This window comes from Pelodiscus sinensis, chromosome 2 (assembly GCF_049634645.1).
Source record: "Pelodiscus sinensis isolate JC-2024 chromosome 2, ASM4963464v1, whole genome shotgun sequence".
Lineage (NCBI taxonomy): Eukaryota > Metazoa > Chordata > Testudines > Trionychidae > Pelodiscus > Pelodiscus sinensis.
In genome coordinates, this window is record NC_134712.1 from 255,302,148 (window position 1) to 255,328,356 (window position 26,209).

A 26,209-nucleotide genomic window follows, 5' to 3' on the forward strand; every position below is an offset into this window, starting at 1 on the left:
AACTGCGCCAATTCGCAGGCTGGCTCAGAAGTTGCAGCCACTGGCATAACTTCTTGGAAAGCAGCCCCCCAACTAACAAAGAAAACCCAGCAAAAATTCACCAAGGTTTCAAGTGCTACTATGTGCAGCTTTTTTAGATTAGATTAGATCAGATTAGATAGATATAAAAAAGTCTTGCATACTGTTTAAACCCTGGTGACAAATCCAGGAGGGTCTGCGTCGTGGGAGTCGTAGACTGACAGAAGTATGTCTTTCCCTTAGGAATTTATCTGACCCCCAGGCCCTCTGAGCACATCAGTATCTTCAGTGTCTTTATCCGCACAGTACCCATCAGGTAGAGCGTGGCTGCCACCTCCAAGTTTATAGACAGGGAACTGAGACCCAAAAACTAAGTGACTTGCTCAAGGTCACAAGGAAGGAAGTCTGTGGCAAAGTGGGGACTTGAACTCGGATCACCCAAATCCTAGGCTCCTTGTGGCCCAAGAACTGTCTGCTCATTTCCAATGACTCTCTAAGGTTTGGAGCATATTCAGGCAGACAGGGAGAATTTCTGTGCACCAGTTATCTGATGGGATAGAAAAATTCTCTTTAAGGCAACTTATCTCACGATCCCCTGGATCTTAACCTGAGTTATTCAACAAAAAGTGATTATCACATTAGGTGTGGTACTTAAGAACAATCATGCTGGTCAGATCAATGGTCCATGCGGCCCAGCGTTCCAGCTTCAAACAGTGACCAATGCCACAAGCTTTAAAGGAGGAAGGAGAAAATTTGTTCCTCTTGGTTTCTGAGGACAGGACAAGGAGTAATGGGCTTAAAGTGCAGCAGGGGAGGTTTAGATTGGACATTAGGAAAAAATTCCTAACTGTCAGGGTGGTCAAATATTGGAATAAATTGCCAAGGGAGGTGGTGAAATCTCCCACTCTGGAGATATTTAAGAACAGGTGTGTCAAAGCAAAGTGTCAGTGTCCTGTAGGTGTAAGTCGCTCCCTTTTTAAAAGAATAATCTGTCTCGTAAGCGAGGGGGCTGCTAAGCAAAACTCCTGAGTAAATGAAAGATGTTTAAGTGCAATGTGAATATCTCTAACAGCTGAACAGTTAAAGGGGAATGTGCAATTCAAACATCCCCTACAGAGGAGAGGCTAGTCTGATTTGCCTTGCAAAGTTACCCTGACAACACAGAGAGTAGCTGGACAGATGCACTCAGGGGTCTTGCAAGCTGCTGGGAAGTAATTGCTACTGAAAGCAAACTTTACTCTTTTTACAAGGAACCCAGAAGCATGCAGCTCCCACAGGCCTCTCTAGACGGCCTAAGCCTACATCTGTGGGCAGAGTTAGCCCCACGGATACAAACCTGAATTCTGACAGGGAGCAGCTGGCGCCATGCTTAAAGCTTTCTGCTCTCATACAGCTGCTGTGATGTTTCAAGGAGACGGCACACAAGTGGAAAACCCTTTGGCCTTTCTGGCAGCTGCCAGAGGCCAGGAGATGATGAGTTTCCAACAGTCCCGGAGAAGGGGGTGATTGGCCGACTCCAGAGCGTACAGGCTGAAGACATGGTATGAAACAATGTGACTTCTGGCACGGTTCAAGCCAGAAGGAACCATGAGGCTGAAAGTCAAGAGAGGGGTTTTCACATCACCATCAGGCCTCTCCAAAGAGAACGTGGCCAGCGCCATTGTTATAAACCACGGTGTGGAGTAGGGATGTTAAATATTGGTCAATTGAATAGTCGAGTAACCACATGAATTCTTGTTGGTTACTCGACTATTCGATAGTCACCGGAGCTCCGAGGAGCCCCCTGCCATCCTGCACTGCTGCCTCTGTATCCTGGGCAGCAGCATGGGGCGCCAGGTGGGAGCTGGTCCGCAAGGGGAGCCAGTTTAAAAACCAGCTCCCCTTGCGGACCAGCTGCCTGTCATCCTGCGCTGCTGCCTCTGATAGACAGCGCAGCGTGGGGTGGCAGCAGCCCCTGCCCAGGGGTGTCTGAGCTTCCAGGCCCAGCATGGACCAGGACTGAGCCGGGCTGCCTGCTTGCCTAGTTCCTAATACACTTTAAATGCAGAGCAGCAGCGGGGGTAGGTCCTGGACCCAGCATGAGCCAGGACTGAGCTGGGCTGCCTTCTTGCCTAGTTCCTAATACACTTTAAATGCAGAGCAGCAGCGGGGGTAGGTCCTGGACCCGGCATGAGCCAGGACTGAGCTGGGCTGCTGGCCAGCCTGCTAAAAATGTACTGGAGGGGGGGAAGGAGGATGTGTGCAGTCTATAGACTTAACCTATAAGCTTTTGCTTATCAGTTAATCGACTCCACCATTACATCTCTAGAGTGGATATGAGAATACATCACTGATGGCACATCAGTGCCACTCATGGTAGGGCAGAGGTGCCACCGGTCTGGCACATCTCGTCCCACAGCGCTACCCTGCACTGCCTCGTGGCTGACTCAGTATATCAAGTGGCAGAGGGCTGGAATGTAATAGCAGCTCATTCCTTATTTATCACGTTGTATACTTGGCATTTCGGCTCACTTCTCTTCCGCGGGGCCTCCCTACCCTTTCAGGCCCAAGAACAGGCAGCGGGAGACACAAGTTGGCCTCTTTACGCTTCATCCCGAGAGCCGCCCTCAGCCCCAGCGCAGAATGCCACATGGGCAGTCCCTGTGCACAGCAGAATTGAAATAGACCAGGGACACAACAGTTTCATTCTGCTCCGATCAGCACCACTGAGCGAGCGCTCGTGCAGAAGCAGCCACTCAAATGCAGCTCTCCGGCAGGGGGATTTCTACGCTGCCAGATGGCGAGGGAGACTGTGAAATTCCTGTGATCGTACACGGAATTCAATGCCCCCAAGTCCTCTGGGAGTATTTAGGACCTGCAAATATTTATTGGCGGCCAAATCAGCTAAAGGGTTGGTTCTGCCAGCAAGAAAAACCCGCCTTTGTCTTTACACCTTGCAGATACAAGGGAAGCCCAGCATCTGGCCACAATTAACCGAAGCCCCGTTAGGTCTTTGAGCCATCGTTCAGAGATGCCCAAAGTAACTCCCTGCTTAAGGAGCATCAGGAGGAGACAAAGCTCTAACAACCACAGCTGCTGGATTTCAATTTGGAAGAAGGCTAAACTCCGTGTAGATTGCGATAATCCAGTGCCTGGAGTGGCCTTCCTCTTGTTTGTCGGTGCTGAAGGGAATGTCCACACACCAGTGATCGCCAACCTTTTTAAGCACGAGGTCACTATTTGAATTGAAGTGCAATCCAAGATCTACCTCCAACCCAAATACTCTTGCCCCGCCTCCTTCTCCGAGGCCCCGCCCCCTTCTCCAAGGCCCCGCCCATGCTCACTACGTCCTCTCTCTCCCCCCTCCCCCCACTTTCATCAGGCAGGGGCAGCGGGCTCTGGTCTTAGTTTAAGGGATTTGGAGTGTGAGAGGGGCTCTGAGCTGAGCCTGGGGCAGGCCGTTGGGGTGCTGGAGGGGGTTCTAGGTGCAGGTTCTGGGAGGTTGTTTGGATACAGGATGGCTCGGGGCTAGGGCAGGGGCTCAGGATGCAGGAGGGGGTTCATGCCTGGTGTAGGGGTTCGGGATGTGGGCACCAGCTGGGCACTGCTGACCTCAGGTGGCTCCTGGGTGGGGGTGCAGTGGGGCTAAGGCAGACACCTCTACCCTGGCCCTGCACCATTCCCAAAAGCAGCCAGCAAACTCCATCCCAAGCCCTGCTGTGCCCCCTCTCTGCTCTGTGGAGATAGGACACAGAGGAGGAGAAGGGGGCACCCTGACATCAGCACCCTCCTCTCCTCCCCTGCCCTGCACAGAAAGCAGGAAGCTCCTGAGGGGACAGCTCCAAGGCAGGAGATGCACAGCAGTGGGGGAAGTGCTGGGCTTCATAACCTCTTGGCCAAACCAGTTAGAATCCCCGTCAGAGGCTCCAAGATCTACCGGTCGATCCCGATCGACTGGTTGGTGAGCACTGGTCTACCCAGAAACGAGACACCCATGGCTGGCCCAGGTTAGCTGACTCGGACCCATAAGGCTCGGTCTGCGGCATTATTTCACTGCTGGACAGATGTCTGGGCTCAGGTTGGTACTAAGACTCTAAGTCCCTAAAAAGCGGGAAAGTCCCAGAGCTCCAGCTCCATGAAATAAGCAGGAAACACTGGCCAGCAACAGGTTTGCCTTTGCATTGTACACCTTCCCAAACAGAAGGGCCGTGTGCCTTTCCTAAAATGTCTGAAATGGACCATTTCTTAACTATTTCCCTTTTTGCCCACTTAACAGCCCGTGGTTTTTTCACTGTATTCCCTCTAGGGTGGGTCATCTTCACTGAGCTATCCAGGCACTGGAAGCCAAGAGAAGATCCCAATTAGCAAACCATGGAAAGTAGCACGAAAGCAGCACATGGTCAGTCACATCCGTCTGAAGATCAAACAAATTACTTGTGCTTGACGGCGTCCTCTTCGTCATCTTCTCTCAACTGCTTATTCTCAGGTTCCCCGTTGTCCTCATTCTGCAAATCGAAAAAGTTTGTCAGGTCTCTACTTTCCAGAGTTATACAGAGCAAACGAAGAACGAAGGGGCACCGGGAAACCGGGATTCTGTACAGTTTAAACGTGACTGGCTTTTAGGCAAAAATCGCTGCACTTTTCACGGTTTCTCGCTTGTACCGATGACAAGGAAAATTACATCTTCTCCTTAAAGGCATCTGACACATCCGGAACTAATATTCTCCTCATTTCTGGATGTCCAAGCCAATTCAGTGAGGGAAGCATGGAAAAAACTAAGCTAAGAGGCCGGGTCTGCAGAATAATTACACCTTGTTTCAAAGGACGGAGGGCTGTGGATAGCAGGGCATTGTAGGGCAGAGCACAGCGCAGTAGATTGGCGACAGCTGTGTACAGCTTCCCTGCGTCACTAAGTTGGGGAAAGAATCCGAGCTTGGACCCTGAGCTTCCCTGGCTAGGAGGGAAGGCAGAATTCTAGTTTGGCCAATAACTGACGTGATAACGACTGGATGGGGTTAATATGGAGAGTCCTAGGACACCCATGCCCCTGCGAGTGCAGAACTGTTCCCAAGCTTACAGTCGGTTTGAGTTTACACTGCTTTCTGAAACACAGCTCCTGTTTGCTAGCAATGGGTCAGCTACACCAGCAACAGTGGGAGTGCACGGCTTTTAGCCAAGGTCCCCGGGCAGCTAATGACTTCTTCATCATTTCAAATAACCACATAGGAAGTTTGAACAGGTCTGAAAATCATTGCTACAGAAATCACCAAACAAGGCACTCAGGATTACAACACCGGGCTTATCTTTTCTCCGAGAAACAAACCCAGTAATAGAATAATCTAAGCCTCTATCGAGTAGGGTGTTACCATATTACGGCAAGCCACTTCCCACTCTCCACGCTGGGTTATTTCTGGTGCTTGTACTGAGCTGAACTCCTGACACTACTGATGTATCGAATCAGGCATGTCCAGCAATCTTTAATATTCAACAGGTTGGCGAGATGGGCTAGGATTGATTTGCAGTGGGGATGTGAAGGACTAGTCGCTTCCCTTCCCCCTTGCTGCCTCTATCAGAAAGCCGCTGGGGTGTCACCAGGCTACACGTGGCGTTTCAGAGGCAGCGTCACGTGGAGTCCAGAATCAGATGGGGATTTTCCCACTGACCCCAGGTGGCGCTGCTGCTTTGAAACGCCATGTGGTGCCTGAGGCCAGGGTCCCTGCGGCGTTTCAAAGTGGCAGCACCACAAGGAGCCCAGGCCAGCGGGAGAGTCCCCAGCTGACCGCAGGCGAGTCCCCAGCTGACCGCAGGCTCCACGCAGCGCTTTTGCCTTCGAAGCGTACAAACAGCCCTAGGGCAGTTGCTACACTTCAAAAGTGGAGGCGCCCTATCGACTCATCGAATATGTAAAATGCATCGACTATTTGATAAGCCAATTACTCACAATTTAACTTCCCTAATTTGCAGGTGAATGTACTTGGAATAATGAATAAATGGTAACCAACATCTAAATATTTATCGGCCCTCTGTTTTGTTGAGCATGTATCTGATGCATTATTCTTTCCGTATCGACACCCCATATTTTTGGAGCCTTTCCGCTAATGTGGGGCTGTTTTCCCCCTCCAATGAGACGCTGTCAGCAACCCAGCATCCATTAGCAAATATTAAATTAATCCTTTGAACCTGGACAATTCTGCCAGGATTATCATCAAAGGATCATTTGGTAATAAATAGCCAACCATATATAATATTTCATTATGAAGCATATTCCAAACTTCTCTAATAACCGGACAGGTATCCATACCTCTTTAACCATAATAACTGGACAGGTGTCCCATACCTCTTTAACCATAACACCACCAACTTTTATCCCCCATTCACTCACTCACTCTTTTTTAAACCTGACTATGGGAGACATCACTGACATAGATATGAAGGAATTTTGTTTTATTTTGCTACAAACAGGCTGCTGACTTTTTCCCCCAGATGAAAGTCAATTCCAATGGGGTAATTTGTCTGCTCAAATCCTTTTTTCTTTATGCATATGTGGATAATTCTTTGCTAGGAAAGTCATCAATGAAGACTGACATATATTAGTAGGTGAACCACTGCTCGCAACCAGGGGTTGTGTTTCAGAAAGTCAGTTACTGTAAAACATAACCCGGTTGTATGAACATAAGAACAGCCAGACTGGGTCAGACTAAAGGTCCATTTAGCCCAGTGTCCTGTCTGCCAACAGGGGCCAATGCCAGATGCCCCAGAGGGAGGGATCACATCCTCGCATGATCCCTCCCATCACCCATCTCCAGACAAACAGAGGCTAGGGACACCATTCCTACCCATCCTGGCTAATAGCCATTGATGGACCTAACCTTTATGAATCTATCTAGCTCTTTGTTGAACCCTGTTAAAATCCTAGCTTCACCACATCCTCTGGCAAGGAGTTCCACAGGTTGACTGTGCGCTGAGTAAAGAAAATATGCCTGGGAATAATCCTGCACTCACAGGGAAATGGATGTCATAAGACTCTCCATGTCAACCAAATCCAGGCATCATCACTTCAGTTGTTGGCCAAACTAGAATTCTGCCTTCTCTCCTAGCCAGGGGAGCTCAGGGTCCATGCTCGGATCCCTTCCCCAGCCTTGCGGTATGGTGAAGCTGTGCAAAACTGCTGCCAATCAACACTGTGGCATTTAATTTCAGAAAGGGGAACTACACCAAAATGAGGAGACTAGTTAAACAGAAATTAAAAGCTATAGTCCCAAAAGTGAATTCCCCGCAAGCTGCATGGAAACTCTTCAAACACACCATATAGTAGAGGCTCAACTTAAATGTATACTCCAAATTAATAAAAAAAACAAAAACACAGTAAGAGAACCAGGGAACCAACTCCAGGACACAGCTCCAAGATCAGAGCTGCCAGACCTCAACCCTGCACCAATGACACTGTGCTGAAACTGGAGCCCCCCAGATGGACCTGCTCCTGACTAGCCAGCAAGAGAAGTTGATCTGTTTCATTGGGAGAGGCGAGCACTATATGCCTGGTGTGTGCACTCTGGTTTTGGTAATTAATCAATAGAGATTAAGTAGTATATTACTATGTAAGGCTCCTTCAGTGGTAAAAGATCATGCGAACCCACAGGAAGTTATGCCCTGAACCAGACTTGGGCTGGATCCGGCCCACCAAGTCACCGGATCCAGCCCGCGGAGGCAGTGGGGAGCCCCATGCAGAAACACGGCTGAAGAGCTCTGTTTCCGTTTTGAAACTGGGGGGGGGGGACTTTTTAGGAGCCATCCCACCCCCAGCACATTCTCATTGGCCGGTTTCTGGCAGAAACCAGCTAATGGGAGCTGCGTGTTGGAGTAACAGGCAGCCAAGAAGAACCACACCCCCTCTCCTGGGCTCAGTTATTCATGAAGCACGTAGCCAGGCAGGCAGGCTGGCTGGGAAACATTTCTAGCTCTGCGGGCGGGCAGGCTAGTTTAGCAGCTGGTAAGTCAGTCTCTTGGCCACAGCCTGCTTCTGGCACCCAGACCTTTCCTGCCCCAACTCTCTGCCCCCCCCCCAACATACCCAAACCCTCTGTCCCCCTCTTACACCCACTCCCGCTCCCAGATCTGGCAACCCAATCTCCTGCATCAGATCACAATCCCCTCCTACCCTAAGTCAGATCCCAAGCACTAGGGCACGACCGCCTGCTTCATCCCAACTCCCTCCCAGACTCCAGTCTCCCTCCTGCACCTTAGACCTTTACCCTAAGCTCCCTTCTGCACCCAACCTCCATCAAAGACCCCACACCTCCTCCATTAATATCATGGAAGAGTACGACCCTCGACCACTTTCCAAAATCTTGGAGTGGCCCTCCGTCAAAAATTATTGCCCACCCCTGCCCTAAATCCTAGGCATTGGGTAAGGATGGGTATTTAAATTAGCAGGGTTATATCATGTGCCCTAGGAATTGGGTAAAAGTGGGTGTCCCTGAAGTTTGGGAGTGACAGAAAAATCTTTGCAAGTAACAAAACAAAAAAGTGCCACCGTGGCTTGGCTTAGCCAAGTAAAAGAAGCAGCGAAATAAAAGGGTGTCGTTTAAAAAGTGGACATGAAACCCTAGAGAGGAAAATAGAAAGGAGCATAAACTCTGTCAAATGAAGTGTAAAAATAAGATTAGGAAGGCCAAAAAGGAACCTGAAGAACAGCTAGCCAAAAATTAAAAAATAGCAAAAACGTGTTTAAGTACATCAGAAACAGGAAGCCTGTTAAACAACCAGTGGGGCCAGTGGATGATCGAGATGCTAAAGGAGCACTCAGAGATGATACGGTCATTGCGAAGAAACTAAATTAATTGTTTGCTTCGGTCTTCTTGGCTGAGGATTTTGGGGAGATTCCCACACCTGAGCCATTCTTTAGCGGATGTGCAGTTAAATGAGCCTCAGATGTAGTGGCTGATGTGGTTGGGTCCAGCGATGAAATCACTTGTGTAGGTGTGTAGACAGAGCTGGCACCAGGGCTGATGGCAGGGGTGGGTTCCTGGATGATTATGATGGAGGTGTGCTGCGTGGTTACTGGCAATAATTTGTTTGAGGTCTGTGGGTGAGGATTGGCCTTTCCCCCTGGATCTGAGAGGTCCTTTTCCAAGACAGATTGTGAATTGTTGATAACGTGTTGGAGGGGCTTAAGATCCACTAATGTGATCTATGCCCTCAAATGCCAGCAATGCCGCTCTGCCATGTATATTGGCCAAACTGGACAGTCTCTACGGGAAAGAATTAACGGACACAAATCAGATATCTGAAAAGGCAACACACAGAAACCTGTTGGAGAACATTTTAACTTGCCCAGATACTCATTAATGGATCTCAAGGTCACGGTCTTGTTTCAGGACAATTCCACAAGCCAAATATACAGGGAAGGGTTGGAACTTGACTTCATTTACAGGTTTGGGACCCATCACATAAGTATGAATAAGGACATCACCTGGCTAGCACACTACTTTCCATATCCTAATGACTTAAAAAACTAACCAATAGGTACTTAAGAAGAGTTTGCACCTTCTCTAGCCGCGTCATGTAACATGAACACTCCAATTCACTATTTTCTCCCCTTCCTTCTCCCCTCTATTCCCTGTTTATTTTGGATCTGGACTTTTAATACTCCAGTTATCTGAGGAAGTGGGTTGTGCCCACAAAAGCTCACGGACTGCAGGTGATGACAAGCAGAATACTGTTGTTTTCTTGTCTTGGCCTGTCTTGACGTAGTTCATGTCTGGGTACTCTTCTGGCTCTGTCCATCTGTTTTTTCACTTCTCCAGGTGGATATTTCAGTTTTAAGAATGCTCTCTATAGATCCTGTAGGTGTTTGTGTCTGTCGTCGTGTTTAACTGCATACAGAACCCTCTTAGCACATCACGGTTCCTCACACGACATCTCTCCTTCCATACAGAAAAATCACGTCACACATGCAGGACAAGTTGGGACCTACCTACACAACAGCTGAGGTCATGATTTACGAGTTGAGGTTGAGAGCACTGGGTGCTTTTACTCTGCATGAGAGATGAGGGGGGAGGATATGATAGCAGGCTTCAAAAATCTGTCGGGGGTTCGTAAGAGGACGGAGCCAGGCTATTCTCTTTGGTGGCAGATGACGGAGCAAGGACCAATCATCTCAAAGTGCAGTTAGGGAGGTCTCGGTTGGGTATCAGGGAAAACTAGATCAATAGGAGGATGGTGAAGCACTGGAATGGGTTCCCTAGGAGGTGGCGGAATCTCCATTTTTCAAAGTTTTTAAGGCCAGGCTCAACAAAGCCCTGGCTGGGGTGATTGAGTTGGGGCTGGTCCTTCTTTTGAGTGGGTGGGTTGGACTATATGCCTCCCGAGATCTCTTCCAAGCCTTATCTTCCATGGTTCTATGAGAAAGTGAAACACCAGAAGAGTCTTTCAGGAACGGCAAGAGTCTTTCACATTTCTGAAGGTGGGAGCCGCTGTCTTTTTAAACGTTGACAACATTTGGTTTTGCTTATGTACCAATAGGAGCTGCTTAACCAGTATTTCTAGGTAGCAATGCTGGAGTCTGCTGCAGACCACGGGAATGTGGAAGAAAGTTTTCCTGTGAGCTTTTCCAGCAGGGATCGGATGCACTGCAAGACAGAACCCGGATGGAGGATGGAGAGTTTACAGTGATGATACTTTGCCTAGCTGAGCTTGTCGGGTGGGTGGCAATAGCCGCACACTGTGCTCTAGTTTCGTTACCCGTAAAGAGCCCACGGCCAGGCTGCAGCGAGCTGGAGGGAGGAGACCAATGCGGCTGTTCACTCCCAGCAGTGCTGAGCTAGAATCACCAGCCCACACAATCCTGACCCATTCGCGATACTGAGAAAGGAACCCTCCGCTGGGTCATTTCAGCCCAGCTTATGATACTGTTTTGCTTTGGCAGCCACGTCTCTGTCCTTTCCGGCACAGTGCGCGTTCCGCCAGCCATCTGGGCTTGCTAACTGCACATGTGCGCTTTCTAACACAGCTATCCTAGAAATAATACCGTACCATTCATTATAGCTCGATTCTCTGCTCCTTCCCCACTCTGCCTTCCCATCCACTTCTTCCTTGGCAAGCTGCCTTCCGCCAACATCTTCTCCACTTCTGCTGCATGGCCATGGACAACACCTTTCGTTTCTCAAGCTCCAGGAGAGGAAACATTTCCCTTTGCCACCCTGCACTGCCCAGGGACTGGCTTCTGAGTCTAGCAACAGCTCCACACTTCATACGCGTCAGGGGTTTTCCCTCTTTGGAGCTGGTCAGTTTCCACAGGTCTGCAGATCTGTAAATCAATTCCAGGCTCTACCCAGCCAGCTCCCAGCTTTGTTTTCTTGTATTTAAATTGAAAGCAGCAGGGGGAGCTGAAAACAACGTTGACTTGCCCTGCTCTCGGTTCTAGCACATCCGTGTTCTGAGACTCCAGACCTGCTGATTATTAGCAATAGTAAGTCACGTCACTGAAGGTAGCTGTATAGCGAAGGCCTACAAAACCGCATGCCAGCTGCCTGCAAATTGAAGTCTTTCCCATCTCTCACCCTGCTGGGACCAGACAGCCCTCAGATGAACTGTCACAGAAACACATGATCTGCTCATGTAGAATCTGGGAGTTACTTAGGTCTCAACCATCGCAAACCTCATCCATTGCTTTTGGCTTGAAGCCACCAATATGACTGGGGGGGGAGGAGGAGAAGGCAGGAAGTTAAAGCAAAGAGGTTTCAAATAAAAATTTTGTTTTACAGAATTGCTATAGAGGACTTAGACGATTTCCTGTTGCGGATACAACCCCACCCCCACCATACCCCAAAGGCTGACACGGAATTATTCAGAGGACTAGACAAATTGGAGGACTGGGCTAAAAGAAATCTGGTGAGATTCAACACGGACAAGCTCAGAGTCCTGCACTTAGGCTAGAAGAATCCCAAGCATGGCTACAGGCTGGGGACCGATGGCTAAGCAACAGTTGTACAGAAAAGGACCAGAGGATGAGTGGATGAGAAGCTGGACATGAGTCAACAGGGTGCCCTTGTAGCCAAGAAAGCTAAATGGCACATTGAGGTGTATTAAGAGGAGCATTGCCAGCAGATCTAAAGAAGTGATTATTCCGCTCTACTCAGCACTGGTAAGGCCACATCTAAAGTTCTGCCCCCCCCCCCCTCCACCCACCCACCCACCCACCCACCCACACACCAGAAAGGATGTGGACACACACTGGAAAGAGTCCAGCAGAAGGCAACAAAAGTTATGAGGGGGCTGAGGCACATGACTTATGAGGAGAGGCTGAGAGAACTGGGTTTATTTAGTCTGCAGAAGAGAAGAGTGAGGGGGGATTTGAGAGCAGCCTTCAACTTCCTGAAGGGAGGTTCCAAAGAGGATGGAGAGAGGCTATTCTCAGCAGTGACAGATAGCAGAACGAGGAGCAATGGTCTCAAGTTGCGGGGGAGGAAGGGGATCTAGGTTGGATATTAAGAAAACCTATTTCACCAGGAGGATGGTGACACACTGGACTGTGTTACCTGAGGAGGTGGTGGGAACTCCATCCTCAGAGGTTTTTAAGGCCAGACTTGACTCAGCTCCAGCTGAGATGACTTAGTTGGGGGTTGGTCCTGGTTCCAGCTCGCGGCAGGACTAGGCAATCTCCTGAGGTCTCTTGCAACCCTAATCTTCTGTGATTCTACAACCGGCATCCGATGCTATGCAATGCCAGTGGCAGAGTCACAATGAACTGGCAATAGCCCAAGTTATTAACAGAATATGTGCAGACACGTAAGACTGCAGAATGTGGACCCTTCCAAACCCTTTGCTGCAAGCGAGGTACAGTCAGTGTCCATGTGGTACCTTCTTAGTCTCTCACAAAGTGCCAGAGAGCAATAAAGACACATTTGGCCGCAATGAGCTAAGCAAATACCAGATGGCGACACTGCAGAAAACTACACATCGTGGGTATAGCCAAATGTCAGCAAGAAACCTCCTTCTGCTTTTCTTTCAGCCCGTAAGCAATCGCTGTCCCACCACTCCCCCTGTATGCCCAAAGAGCTGCCTTTCCAGATCACAAGGTCGATACCCTCCATCTGATACCAAGGATACCACACTGCAGCTCTGGCTTTTAAATGTTCAGCAGAGCTGAACTGAAGCACAGTGGGAGGGAGGGGGAGAGAACCAATGCAAGCCAGGTCAACTGATTCCCAGCTCATGCCTGGTCCCCCCACTACACACCAGCCTTAAACGTAAAAAGGCTGGAGCTCAGCAGGGGGACCCTGTGTGAGCTGGGAATCAGCTGTCCTAGCTCACGCCGGGTTCCCCACTGCGCTTCTGCTTTTTAAATGTATTAAGAGCTGGCAGGCTCTTAATACATTTAAAAAGCAGAACCACAGTGTCTGGGACTGGGTGCAAGCCGTGAATCAGCTGATTCCCGGCTTGCGCCAGGTCCCTGCTAACATCTCTGCCCCCCCGCCAAGATGGTGCTGGGAGGAACCGGCTTTTAAGCCAGCTCCCTCTCCCCCCCCCCCCCAGCACCGGTGCCTGCTCCCCCCCCCTTGCTGCCGAGGGGGAAGTGACTAGTCAAGGGACTAGTCGACTCTCCGATAAGCTTTTGCTTATCGTATAGTCAACTAGTCACTTCCATCCCCATCTGACACCCTTCATCGCAGTATCAGTGCCATAAATGCCCACAGCATTTTGGGGGAAACCACCAGGTTCTGTGCTACAGCAGCATCCTGAATGCAAGCATGGACGGTAGGGAAGAGTCAGCCCTGTTGGGCAGCCGCAGGGAATGTTGCTACCGAAAGTATTTCAGCTTCCTTGTTTTCCCCTTTGTACAGTGCAGTGGGCCATCTGAGATCATGCACCATACAACACAGGTCCCTATTCGCAGCTGAATCCAGTCCTGTCGGACACATCAATGATCTGTGGGTTTATCACCTCCAGGCTGCATTATGGAAATATCCTAAAATTGGGAGGAGGTGAAGGCTACACACCAGCTCCATTTAGTTCAGTACACAGCCATGCACCTTCCAAGTAGGGCAGAGTAACAGAGCACATCACTACCGGGCTCCACGTGTTTCTCTGGGTCACTGTTCAGTACCAAGGCATTTCAGTGTCCTGGTCCCAATCTACAAGGGCTTCAGAGGAGCAGGCCATGAAGCTCTACTCCAGGTCCCGATCCCACACTCCGGGCCCCAGCAGCCAGTCCCATACCCAGCACTCCACACCATGCCCTGGCTGCCAGCCACGTGATCACCAATCTTGGCCCCTTCCCAAGGCTCTGTTCCTAACCTAGCCCCAAGCTGTGGTCCCAGCCTTGATCCCCTTAGGCCTGTTTGAGTCCCTCCCTCCCAAAGTTGCAGCCTTCTCCCAGCCTCAGCTCCGTGAATGGGGGGGGGTGCGCGCATAGGAGTAAGAGGGGTGGCAAGGTAAGAAGTTTGGGGACCCTATATTAGATCACGTAGTGTGACACTCTTGTCAGTCACAGAACACAGAATGTCATCCGGATACCCCTGAATTGAGCCCAATAGCTTCTGTAGGACTAAAGCAGACCTTTCCGAAAGACATCTAGTCTTGATATAAAGGTGTCAAGGAAATGAAGAATCCACCACTTCTCTTGGTAGTTTGTTCCAATGGTTAATCACCCACCCTGGTAAAAATTTGGGCTTAATTTTTTAATCTAAATGGCTACGTCTACACTGGCCCCTTTTCCGGAAGGGGCATGTAAATTTCACTAGTCGTCGTAGGGAAATCCGCGGGGGATTTAAATATCCCCCGCGGCATTTAAATAAAAATGTCCGCCGCTTTTTTCCGGCTTTTAAAAAAGCCGGAAAAGAGCGTCTATAGACTGGCCCCGATCCTCCGGAAAAAGTGCCCTTTTCCGGAGGCTCTTATTCCTTAGTACTTTGAAGTAGGAATAAAAGCCTCCGGAAAAGGGCACTTTTTCTGGAGGATCGGGGCCAGTCTAGACGCTCTTTTCCGGCTTTTTTAAAAGCCGGAAAAAAGCGGCGGACATTTTTATTTAAATGCCGCGGGGGATATTTAAATCCCCCACGGATTTCCCTACGACGACTAGTGAAATTTACATGCCCCTTCCGGAAAAGGGGCCAGTGCAGACGTAGCCAATGTGTCTGGTTTAAATTTCCAGCCATTACTTCTTGATATACCTTTCTCTGTTAGTGTAAAGAGCATGTAAGGGTCTGGTATTTTCTCCCCCCGGTCAAGTTGTGGTGGGAGAGGTCCAGGTTGGATATTAGGAAAAAGTATTTCACAAGGAGGGTGGTGAAGCACTGGAATGGGTTCCCAAGGGAAGTAGTGGAGTCTCCATCCCTAGAGGTGTTTAAGTCTCGGCTTGACAAAGCCCTGGCCGGGTGGATTTAGTTGGAATTGGTCCTGCCTAGAGCAGGGCCTGGACTTGATGACCTCCTGAGGTCTCTTCCAGCTCTATGGTTCTATGATTCTAAGTCACCTCTCCGTCTTCTTTTTGATAAACTAAGATGACACAGCTCTATGTCCCTTGCTGCAAAGCTTTTTCTCCACGTTTGAATCATTTGTGTGGTGCTCTTTTCGGCACTTATCCAGTTTTTCAACCTCCATTTTAAAAGGTGGCCCCCCAGAATCAGAGGCAGTACTGCATTACTGATCCCACCAGTGCCAGACAGAGAGAAAAACTTACCTCTCTCCTCTTTCTCACCCCTCCCTATTTATACATCCAAAGATCAAATGGGCCCTTTTTACCAAGGCAAGGTCATGCTGACTTTAACTACTAGGACTCCTAAATCCTTTGAGTCCCTGCTTTCCAGGATATAGTCCAATGTTTTGTACATACAGCCTGCATCCCTTGCTCCTGGATGTGTAACTTTGCATTTGGCTGTATTAAAATATATTTTGTTTGAATGGCCCATTGTACCAAGCAAGCCAGATTACTCTGTAGGACTGAACTCATTGACCACCCCACCGATCTTGTGCTATCCACAATTTTCTAAATACCAGCAGTGATTTTATATTTACTACCAAATCACTGATAATATTCAACAGTGACAGAGCCAGGACTGATTGTTGCAGAGCCCGAGTAGAAATATGCCCGTTTGATAAATCCCCACAACTACTTTGAGATCTGTCAGTCAGCCAGTTTTCAGGCTCATTTAACTTCTTTGATATTGCATTGGGCTAATTTGCTAGTGAGACTGTTGTACAGTACTATGTCAAATGCTCCACAAAAGTCTTGGCTGGTTCTATCTACGCCGCTAATGTTATCAACTAAGCAATTATATCAGGTTTGTTTGACAAGACCTGTTTTCTGTAAAGCCATGATGACTGGCACCAATTATGTTCCCATCCTTTGATTCTTTATTGACTAGATCAGCTTTTCTGACATTTTGATCAACACCAGACTAATCACAGACTACAATTACCCAAGACATCCTGCTTATCGTTCTAGAATAATGAAAAGATTATTCATTATTAATAATAGCACACTCAGTGTTCTGGAATTTCCCCAGTATTCCGAGATTTTAATAAATCTAAGTTCAGCAGGTCACTGATCTGTTCAATCAACTCACTGAAGACACTTGCATGCAAGTCATCTGGGCCTTCAGATTTTAAAATGTTTATCATTGATAAGTGTTGTCTAACATCCTCCTTAGCTACTAATGGCCTGGAAAGTAATTCCTTCTCATGTAATACTAGAACTAGGGATGTAAGTGACTAATCGACTATCTGATAAGCAAAAGCTTATCAGACAGTCGACACACTGGTCGACTAGTCATTGCCCACCCACCCCCCGCCTTGCTACACCTATCAGGAGGAGGCAAAGCTGGTTCCCCCCAGCTCCAGATCTGTGGGAGGGGGTAGAGGGCGCAGTGGTGGTGTTCCAACTTTGAAATGTACAAGAGTCCCAGCTGGGGCTCTTGTACATTTCAAAGTGGAAGCGCCCATGGAGCGTGGGGCCAGCGGGGGACTCAGGGAGTTCCCCGGGCTCCACACTAGTGTTTCATTCTTTGAAATGTGCAAGAGCCCGGCACTTCCACCTTTGAAATGTAGCAACAGCCGGGCGGGCTCTTGCTACGTTACAAAGCAGAAGCGCCCTTATCAAGTAATCGAATAGTCAATGCAAATTCCATCGACTATTAGATTAGTTGATCAATCTAATTTTAACATCCCTAACTAGAACCACCCCCTTTTTTCTTTCCAAATAGAATTATTGAGCACGTCTTCCTTTTCCGTGTCATCATTAACCATTCCCCCATTTTTAGGATTTTTATGTTCGTAATAAAAACCTCATTTTTATCTTTGGCTCTGCTAATCATAGAGTTTTGATGATATCTTTAGCTTCCCTTATTAATTTTTCTACTTATAATTTATGCTGACTTGTCAGACTCCTTTTTTTCCATTTTTTCCTTTTTTTTTTTTTTTTGTTTCCCTTTTTTCCTTATTGCAGCTTTTACTTCCCTTCTAAACCCAGCTGGGCCTTCACCCAAAGTTGTCCTCTTTCTTAACTGCGAAATCGTGATTCTTTGAACCTGTAATAAACTGTGAATTTTCATTCACATTTTTCCATCTAAATATTTCCTCCCAATCAATTCCACTCAGAATTTTCTTTAGCTTTGATAAATCAGCACTTTTGAAGCACCACTATGCATTACTGGTTGGGACCACCCTCTGTTTGCCCATCCTATTGCAATCCGGTCATAATCACTGTTCCCTAGACAAACAACTACTTCTTTTCCAACAGCATCTTCAAAACGGGGCAGATGGCACCTCCTCCATCTCCAAACCAATATGAACTTCCTTTCCTTGGCGTCTCAGTGGAATGGTGGAGAACACAAATCCCCCAGGTAGAATTTTGCTTACATAGTTCTGTTAGTGACCAGACACCAATTTAAACGGTGCATTATCTATTTAAATACACCAACATAAGAGTATACAGGGGCGCAGAGCCATTTGTCCAGCAGCAATCAATGTAGATTTCACTATTTTGGCTTAAGGCTAAGAGCAACTTGCTGGAATATACATTCAAGAAGCTGTTTCAATGAGGAACTTAAGATAAAAATTTGGTTCTTAACTGAATAAGCAAAAAGGAAGATCATAAGCAAAAAGGAACATGGTAATTCACAAGCAGTGAGTTATTCATGGGGATGCAGAGAATTTTTTGTTTTTAACAAACAAAGGAAATCAAATGCTCTAAAACTTCATTAAAACACATGCCTAATTTTAAGTCTCAAAAAACTAAGAGATACAAAGTAAACAAGAGCAACAAGCCCGCTCTTCAATTCAACATTTCCTGCGCCCCTAGACCAGACCCTTTGAGCTAGGAACGGTTCAGCAAGTGCAGTGCAAATATTAAACGACCAAGAAAAGTGGCAGGTTTTCCATTTCTTGTCAAGACCGGGTGCCCTATCAGAAGATGCTTTAGTCAATCAAAAGTTATTATGCTCAATAGAGGAGTAACCAGGTGAAATTCTCTGGCCTGTGTTACACGAGAGGGCAAACTACGTGATCTAATGGTCCCTTCTTGTATTAGAATATATGAATCCATAATAAAGGGCTATGAGGATGTGTCATCATTTGAATTCCACAAATTCTCCATGCATTCCAGTTGCATTCACTGTGTTAGCTGGTGCTGTCTTGAAGAGAGGAAGGAGGAAGGATTGCTTGGAACAGTGTGGCAAAACTGCCTCTGTGATATGAGAAGAGGGGAATGTGTACCGCTCGAGCAACTATGCCTCGTTTCTGGTCTGAATTTTGTAGGCCATCTCACTGGAGGCGTATGAGGGGGTTTCTTCTTGCCATAGGAATAGTCACAATCTGGGGGCACAGATGACAGATGTCTGGGGCATAGCGAAGGTAATGTCTCAGAAGATCTCTCGCTGAGGTTGAAGATTTGACAACAATTAACAGGACTAGGGTGGGGTTTATATGGAGTAGGCCAGAGTCTGGGTGTAGGCAGCTCCTGTGTGCTACAGCTGACCCACGTTTTGCTTTAACAAAGAGAAGGTGTTACAATGAGACTATGTCCTACAGGGCTTCCAGGCTCTTGTTCCCAGAGTGCTTTGCAGCTGTTTATGAGGGTAGAACGGTACTCTATGTATTACCAGCATGATGGGGCTTGCATTGAAGGAGGTGACATGCACTCTTAACTTTGTATTTCCTGGTTTTCATGGCTGGGCTTACCTCAGTGTTAACAAACATTTTGGAGCATTTAATTCTCTTAGTACCATGAACAGAAAACTCAAGAGGATTGTTAAATGCCATCTACTTGATATCATCAGGCACCTGAGTTTCCATTAGCGACCATAATTTTTACATAATTACCAAAGGATCAAGGAGTTTTACTTCCCTAACTGGGCAGTTAATATGAATAAAAGCAAGTAGCAAAAAAGCTTCATTGTATTATTTACAAAAGAGAGCCAGGAGAGCATAGAAATTCATAAATATATATTCAGGGCTTACAGACCCATACATTTTGTGACAACTACTATTTACAAACAATTTGCTTATGTCCACCCTACTTATTCGAGTATGAAAACATGACTATTTTTAAGAACCTCTGTGTTCCTGATGCTTATATTCCTTATTTAAGACATAAACCCTGTTCAGTCACAGTTGGTTGCTATGGAAATGATTAAATCACAGACAGAACATTGTGACTTCACATAAGGAACAATCAGAAGGATCGGAATAAGCTCTGAAAACTAAATATCCTGTTTTCACACCAATGCTTCCAAAAATCCTAAGCAAATAACCACAAGCACCAATTCTTACACTTCCTATCTAATCACCATGAACATATTAGCAGAGAAAGAACAACACTTTTTCCAGTCACAATAACCTTACATTCCTGGATTGATGGTTTTGCTATTTTAAATATACCTGTATTATCTGAATGTCAGTACCGAAGTATACTGTTTCAGAAACTACTATTGAATATCAGTGGCTATTATTTTGCAACTGACAATACAGTTGCTATCACAAATTAAATTAGCATCATAGAAGCTACACAGAAACCAAAAGTATACACAGAGCTTAATGGCTTTATTTAATAGCTATAGCTAAAGAAGCCATGGTCCACTCACAGGATATTTCAAAGAGCTTTAACTCTGTGGAAAAAAAACTGATAGGGCAGAACAAGTCCCTTTTGAGCTAGAGGGAGAGAAACAAAAAAGGGAAGATTTAAAACTAGGGATCTTTTATTTCAATACATTAATGAACTTTACACGAATGCTCCAGAAACATTATCCTTTACCTTCCAAGAAAGGGTGGCATAATCTAGGACAAACCAAAGTTGTAAAGGGGTAGCAGGCAAAAAAGGTATCATAATGGTTCCAATTTAACTACACAGAGGCTATAATCTCTCTGTAATCGATTAAGATTTTGGTATAATGGATTAGTTGAGAACCAATCCACAATTTTAATTCCAAACTGGCGTTATCATCTTAAGCAAAGTCCTTAACGATCCCCTTACAGTTTTTTATTTTATGTAGTTTAAATTCTTTTAAAATATGTTTTTCCAACTGCCAAGCTCCCAGATCCAGTTAGTACGGAACCTCTAAAGTTCCCGAACGTGTTGGATGCAACTCTGCCTCAGTTCTCTTTTCCAGCAAGTGATTTGTATAGCTCTCACTTTATTGATCAATACTGATGTATTATTCTCTGGCATTAGAATGTGGCACTTCTTTCAAGTGTGTTGAGAGAGGACTTTCATTAACAGAATCTCTTCGGCAGGTGTTTGTAGTATGCTCTTTCCTTATTCCTGCAAAAAGTGTTCTCAGGAGGGTGTTCAACATCTTCAGAGGGGAATCACGGTCCTGTAGCGAAACACCTTTTTTCAGGTTGACACACACTGCTCCTGAGAAATATGATGCGCCCTTCACAGCAGGAGCAAGAAGGGAACCTCAACTTTGTTGTTAGGAGAATGCTCTCACATGAACATGAACCCAGTTTCCAACTTGCAATAGTATCACAAATAAGTTTGTAATATTTGAGAGGTAAATTGGTATTTGTCTTGTATCTGAGTCTGGAAATTTTCCCCAAGGAAATCCCCTCTGTCATGGCTAATGCCTTAACGAAACAAACACCCATAAAGGACTACCTGATACTCTTGACATCCGCAAGTAGCCGAAAACTATCCTTCATTCATAAACCCTGGATGAAAGGAGAATCTGGCACGTAGAAACAATCATCTCACAATGATTTATATGCAATTGAGAAGATGCATCAGCTCTCTAAAAATGCAAACAGCATGGGCTCCTGAAATACATTCACGCTAGCATAGCAATACAGGTACTAAGTGGTATGTTCTCTATAGACTGCAGCCACTAACTAGAAACATGTTCCCGTATTTAAGCAGGCCTGACCTTCTATCCGATGGGGAGAGGAGGGGGGAAGGGGCACACAGACACCGTGGGAGGGAAAAACGAAAGTCGCTTGTCATACAGAAAGTGAAGACTTCTCCTGGGAGTTTGACAAACTGATAACTTGCAAGATGCACCCCTTCCACTATACGGTATCCAAATTACAGTACACCGTGCGCTGTGACAATCTCTGAATCTTTCAGCAGAATTTATAAAACCATGAAATAATCCTCAGTGCTGCATTTTAAAGAATTTGGAAACAATTTGCTTGCTGTAGCCGCAGATCACTTTCTACCAACCAGACAGCTGCACATTTCCTTTCTCTCACCCAGAATAGAAACTCTCCCTTGCGTTTTACTCAGTAAACAAGCCATAAGAAACAGTTATACCCCAGCCAAGAACCCCTTGGCAAATTTGACTAAACTAAATTTTAACTTTTTAAATGAACTTGAATACTAAAAACGGTTCTTTCCTAGAGCCGGAGGAAAAGATTAGACAGCCTGTACCACTTTTATAATCATTTCACCTAGACTATTGCCTTTACTATCTTAGGACAAAAACAAAAATAAATGCCACACATGGCCAGTTTCAATTCCCCATCAGAAAAAAAAACCAGGGAGGTTTGTTTTTACATGCAAGGACCTGTTGAGAGGTAAAATATTTAGCTAGAAGCAAGCAGAAACTTCTCTCCCAAGACGAACTTTACTCTTCCCACCCCTGTATTTACCAAACAGGTTAGTCTCAAGCTATAAGAAGGAGAGTTTCACAGCTTTGCACATGCTAATTAAGCAGTGCTACTTGGGTGCAAGACAGATCTAATTCTGCGTTTCTGGAGCTGATGATTAACCTATTTTCTGGAGTTTCTTTTTCCCTTCATAAATTAAACAAAAAAGTCTCCTGAAAGACAGCACCAGTCAGCCATGCAAGAACATGAGCTGACTTCCCCGGCTACTCAGCCCTGAGTTTTTCTTTGCCTTAAACTCACATTTCTCCATTTTCTTCTTCCAGGCAGAAAATTCCTGGAGAAACCTGTTGGCTCACAAAGAGAGCTAAGATCATCTCATCTTGTCATTATCTATAAATGACAGTAAGCACTGAAGGAACTAAACTGAAATTGAAAAGCCTATAATGAGAACCACCTAATAGTTATCAAGCTAAATGAACTAGGGATATTAAATATCAGTAAATTGAATACTCAATTAACCTCATGAATTCTTATTGGTTACAAAACGATTCCATAGTCCCTGGGGGTGGGGCTGGCAGCCAGTGCGCTCCGGCCCCACTTCCAAGGAGCCCCCTACCACCGCACGCTGCTGCCTCTGTATCAGAGGTGCCAGGTGGGATCAGCTGCCTGTTGCCCCACGCTGCTGCCTCTGATACAGTCCCTGGGCTCTCAGACCCAGCATGAGCCGGAACTGAGCTGGGATGCCTGCCTGCCTGGCTCCTAATACACATTAAATGCAGAGCTGGTAGGTCCTAGGCCTGGCGCAAGCCAGAACTGAGCCGGGCTGCTGGCCAGCCTGCTAAAAAATGTACTGGCAAGTAATCTGGGTGGGGGAAGGGAGAATGCGCGTAGTCTAAAGCATTAACCGATAAGCTTTTGCTTATTGATTAATCAGTAAATCGACTACACGATTACACCCCTAAAACCAATCTCAAATCACTTTACCAACTGAAGCAAAATGCAGGACAATGTAGCACTTTAAAGACTAACAAGATGGTTTATTAGATGATGAGCTTTCGTGGGCCAGACCCACTTCCTCAGATCAAATAGTGGAAGAAAATAGTCACAACCATATATACCAAAGGATACAATTAAAAAAAATGAACACACATGAAAAGGACAAATCACATTTCAGAACAGGAGGGGGATGCGGGGGGGGGGGGGAGGAAGGAAGGTAAGTGTCTGTGAATTGACGATATTAGAGGTGGGGAGAGTGGGATGTTTGTGAGTTAATGGTATTAGAGGTGATAATTGGGAAACTGACCAGCAGCTGACTTGGGGACGCCTAGGGCAGAGCAGCTGGGGTGCTGCCGGGTTGATCCTGCAGCACCAAGGGGCGGCGCTACGGGACCAACCCAGCAGCACCCCAGCTGCTCTGCCCCAGGCGTCCCCATTCAGCCACTGCTGAAACTGACCAGCAGCTGATTCCAGGAAGCCGGAGGCAGAGCAGCTCTGCCCCAGGCTTCCTGGAGTCAGCCGCTGATCAGTATCAGCAGCGTCTGACTTGGGGACGCCTGGGACAGAGCAGCTGGGGTGCTGCCAGGTTGGTCCCATAGCGCCGCCCCTCGTTGCTGCGGGACCAACCCGGCAGCACCCCAGCTGCTCTGTTCCAGGTGCCCTCAAGAGCAGCTGGGATGCTGCCGGATTGCTCTGCCACAGGCATCCCCGATTCAGCCGCTGCTGAAACTGACCAGCAGCGGCTGAATCGGGGATGCCTGGGGCAGAGCTGGACTATTGGAAGGGGGGGCTATGAGGGGTCTGGGGTGGCATCCCCCCCACCCCACCCCAGACCCGTCATAGCCCCCCCTTCCGATAGTCCGGCATATCTGATAATCTGGCACCCCCTGGGTCCTACAGGTGCCGGATTATTGGAAGTTTACTGTACTTCTGTTGGTAAAACTTATGTCAAGGGCATGACGAAAACCAAACCCTTGACCAACATAAGTTCCACCAACAAAAATGCGGGTGTACATAGCCCTACATTGACAGTGCTTCCTTATCGACTGAAGAAATCTAGGTTTGGGTGAAGGCTCTAGAGCTCTGACCTCAATTTCTTCAGACTGGGGGGGGGGGATTTCACCAATTGTAAGTCTTGAGGAGGGAAGATCTGAACGTAGTTTTGTTTTGAATGAAGATGAAGTAGTGCAGGTCCCATGTGAAAAGAAATAATTTAAGTAATAAGACAGGGCTACCCCAGAAAATGCGTATCTTTAGCAAAACTTCTGGACCAACTAGACAAATGGCAGCGTTATAATAGGAAGGAACGGGGAAAGGATTTATAACTGTGTTTTTACAAATGCTAAAGCAGATGGGAAAGGAATCTAAAAGTGAATTTTAGCAGAAAGAATTAGTAAATAGCATGAGTGTATTCTCAAAAGGAAGTGGCAGTAGATTTGATTGATTTCTTCACCAGGCATCCATTACAACTGTTACACAGATTTAAAGGAAGTTTTTTAAAGTCCATTATTTTACAGAATCTGACATATTAATGAAGAATCCAGCTTCCATCCAGAGTAAAACTATCACTGGTTAATTTAAATTCTGGAATGTTTAAGTTTTGCAGACGACAATTATGCCATCCGCTTACTGCTGTCTTCTGGAGAGAATAGAACATCTGGTTAAAGATTCAATTACTTTTGTGGGGTTCTTGTCGGTAGCTCTGAATTATGTGGGAGATTTTATCCAGGTTTAGGTCCCCTTTGGTATTTATGTTCTTAAAACCTCACTTCACCTTCAGTGTTCCCTCCAAGTTTTTTCATCCATGCACAGAATAAATTTTGTTAGGTGCACCAAGGCATGTGCAGATGTGCACCACCAATATGAACACATGCTGCTGGCTGTGAGCACTCTGCCAGTCAGCTGGGTGGCACCTGAATCTCTCTTGGGCAGCCACCCAAGCGCTCAGCTTACAGGGAACACTGTTCACCTTAGCCCTTTACGCTCATCAAGTAGTGCTCTTCTATTCATCTGGTTCCATTTCACAGACCTTTACCTGCATGGTTATGAAGCCACCAGTGCTGGAGTGTAATCTAGTGTAGGGTTCTCAACCAGAGATACATGTACCCCCAGGGGTACACAGAGGTTTTCCAGGCAGCACAGCAAATCCTGTAGATAATCTGCCTCGTTTTACGACAGAATTCATAAAAAGCACTAGCGAAGTCAGTCCAACCTAACATGTCACACAATGTCTTGTTGATACCCTGCTCTATCAACTAAACACTGAAATGTAAGCGCAATAATTATATTCCAATTGATTGATCATGATATGGTAAAAATGAGACTGCAAACCATATTTCAAGTATCAGAGGGGGAGCCGTGTTAGTCTGAATCTGCAAAAGCGGCGAGGAGTCCTGTGGCACCTTATAGACTAGCTGAAGTGTTGGAGCATAAGCTTTCGTGGGCAAAGACCCACTTCGTCAGATGCATGTCATTTTTCAGTAGTAGTGTGCTGAGACACTTTTGTATTTTTAGATCCGATTTTGTAAGCAAGTTGTTTTTAAATGAGATGAAGGCTGGGGGTACACAACCCAAAGACTTCTGAAAAGGATACAGAAGCTTGAAAAGGCTGAGAGCCACTGGTCTACTGGTTACTCCAGGGGGCTTGGAGTTAGGCCTTTGAGGTTCTACCCCCAATTCTGCCACGGGTAGAGCATGACCTTGGAGAGATCGAACAACTTCCCCGTGGCTCAGTTTGCCAGTCTATAACTGGGAATGCCACTTACATCACCAGGATGTCCTGAAATGCAGTATTTGCAAAGGACTTTGAAAGCTTTAGGTCAAAGGCGCTGCAGACATGCAAAATATGATTTACTTAGAACAGTCCTTTTTCAGTTAGCTCTTGCGCCAGGTTGTGTTGTGTTTGAACTCTTGGAATATGGACATTTGCTTAACTGTCAAATAAATGCTTTGGCAGACATGCTCAGTCTTGAAAAGGATTAACAACGATAAACACTACGCCTGCAAATAGCGTTATCTAAATTGACTAGCGAGATGGAACGTTCCTTCATGGATTAGATGACGAACCATTTTTCCTTGCAAACTGTCATGTTGTACATTGCGGGTGAAATCATTTAGTCTGCAGGTTCCACATCCAAACACTTGAGCTTTGCAGCAAGAGCATATTATTTTC

General features: G+C 46.6%; 1 protein-coding gene and 1 long non-coding RNA gene across 2 annotated transcripts in view; one reads left to right on the forward strand and one right to left on the reverse strand.

Moving 5' to 3' along the window:
- The window catches only part of CCDC12 (coiled-coil domain containing 12), a 73,716-nt gene that overhangs the window by 28,113 nt on the left and 19,394 nt on the right, over positions 1 to 26,209 (reverse strand). The window contains exon 2 of the mRNA XM_075922978.1: positions 4,432 to 4,502. Within this exon, the coding sequence (XP_075779093.1) occupies positions 4,432 to 4,502 (71 nt within the window). The remainder of the gene's footprint in view (positions 1 to 4,431; positions 4,503 to 26,209) is intronic.
- Positions 16,511 to 22,500, forward strand: LOC142827412 (uncharacterized). The gene is made up of 3 exons (XR_012902147.1): positions 16,511 to 16,580; positions 17,738 to 17,840; positions 22,365 to 22,500. It is a non-coding gene; the product is annotated as an uncharacterized LOC142827412 (long non-coding RNA).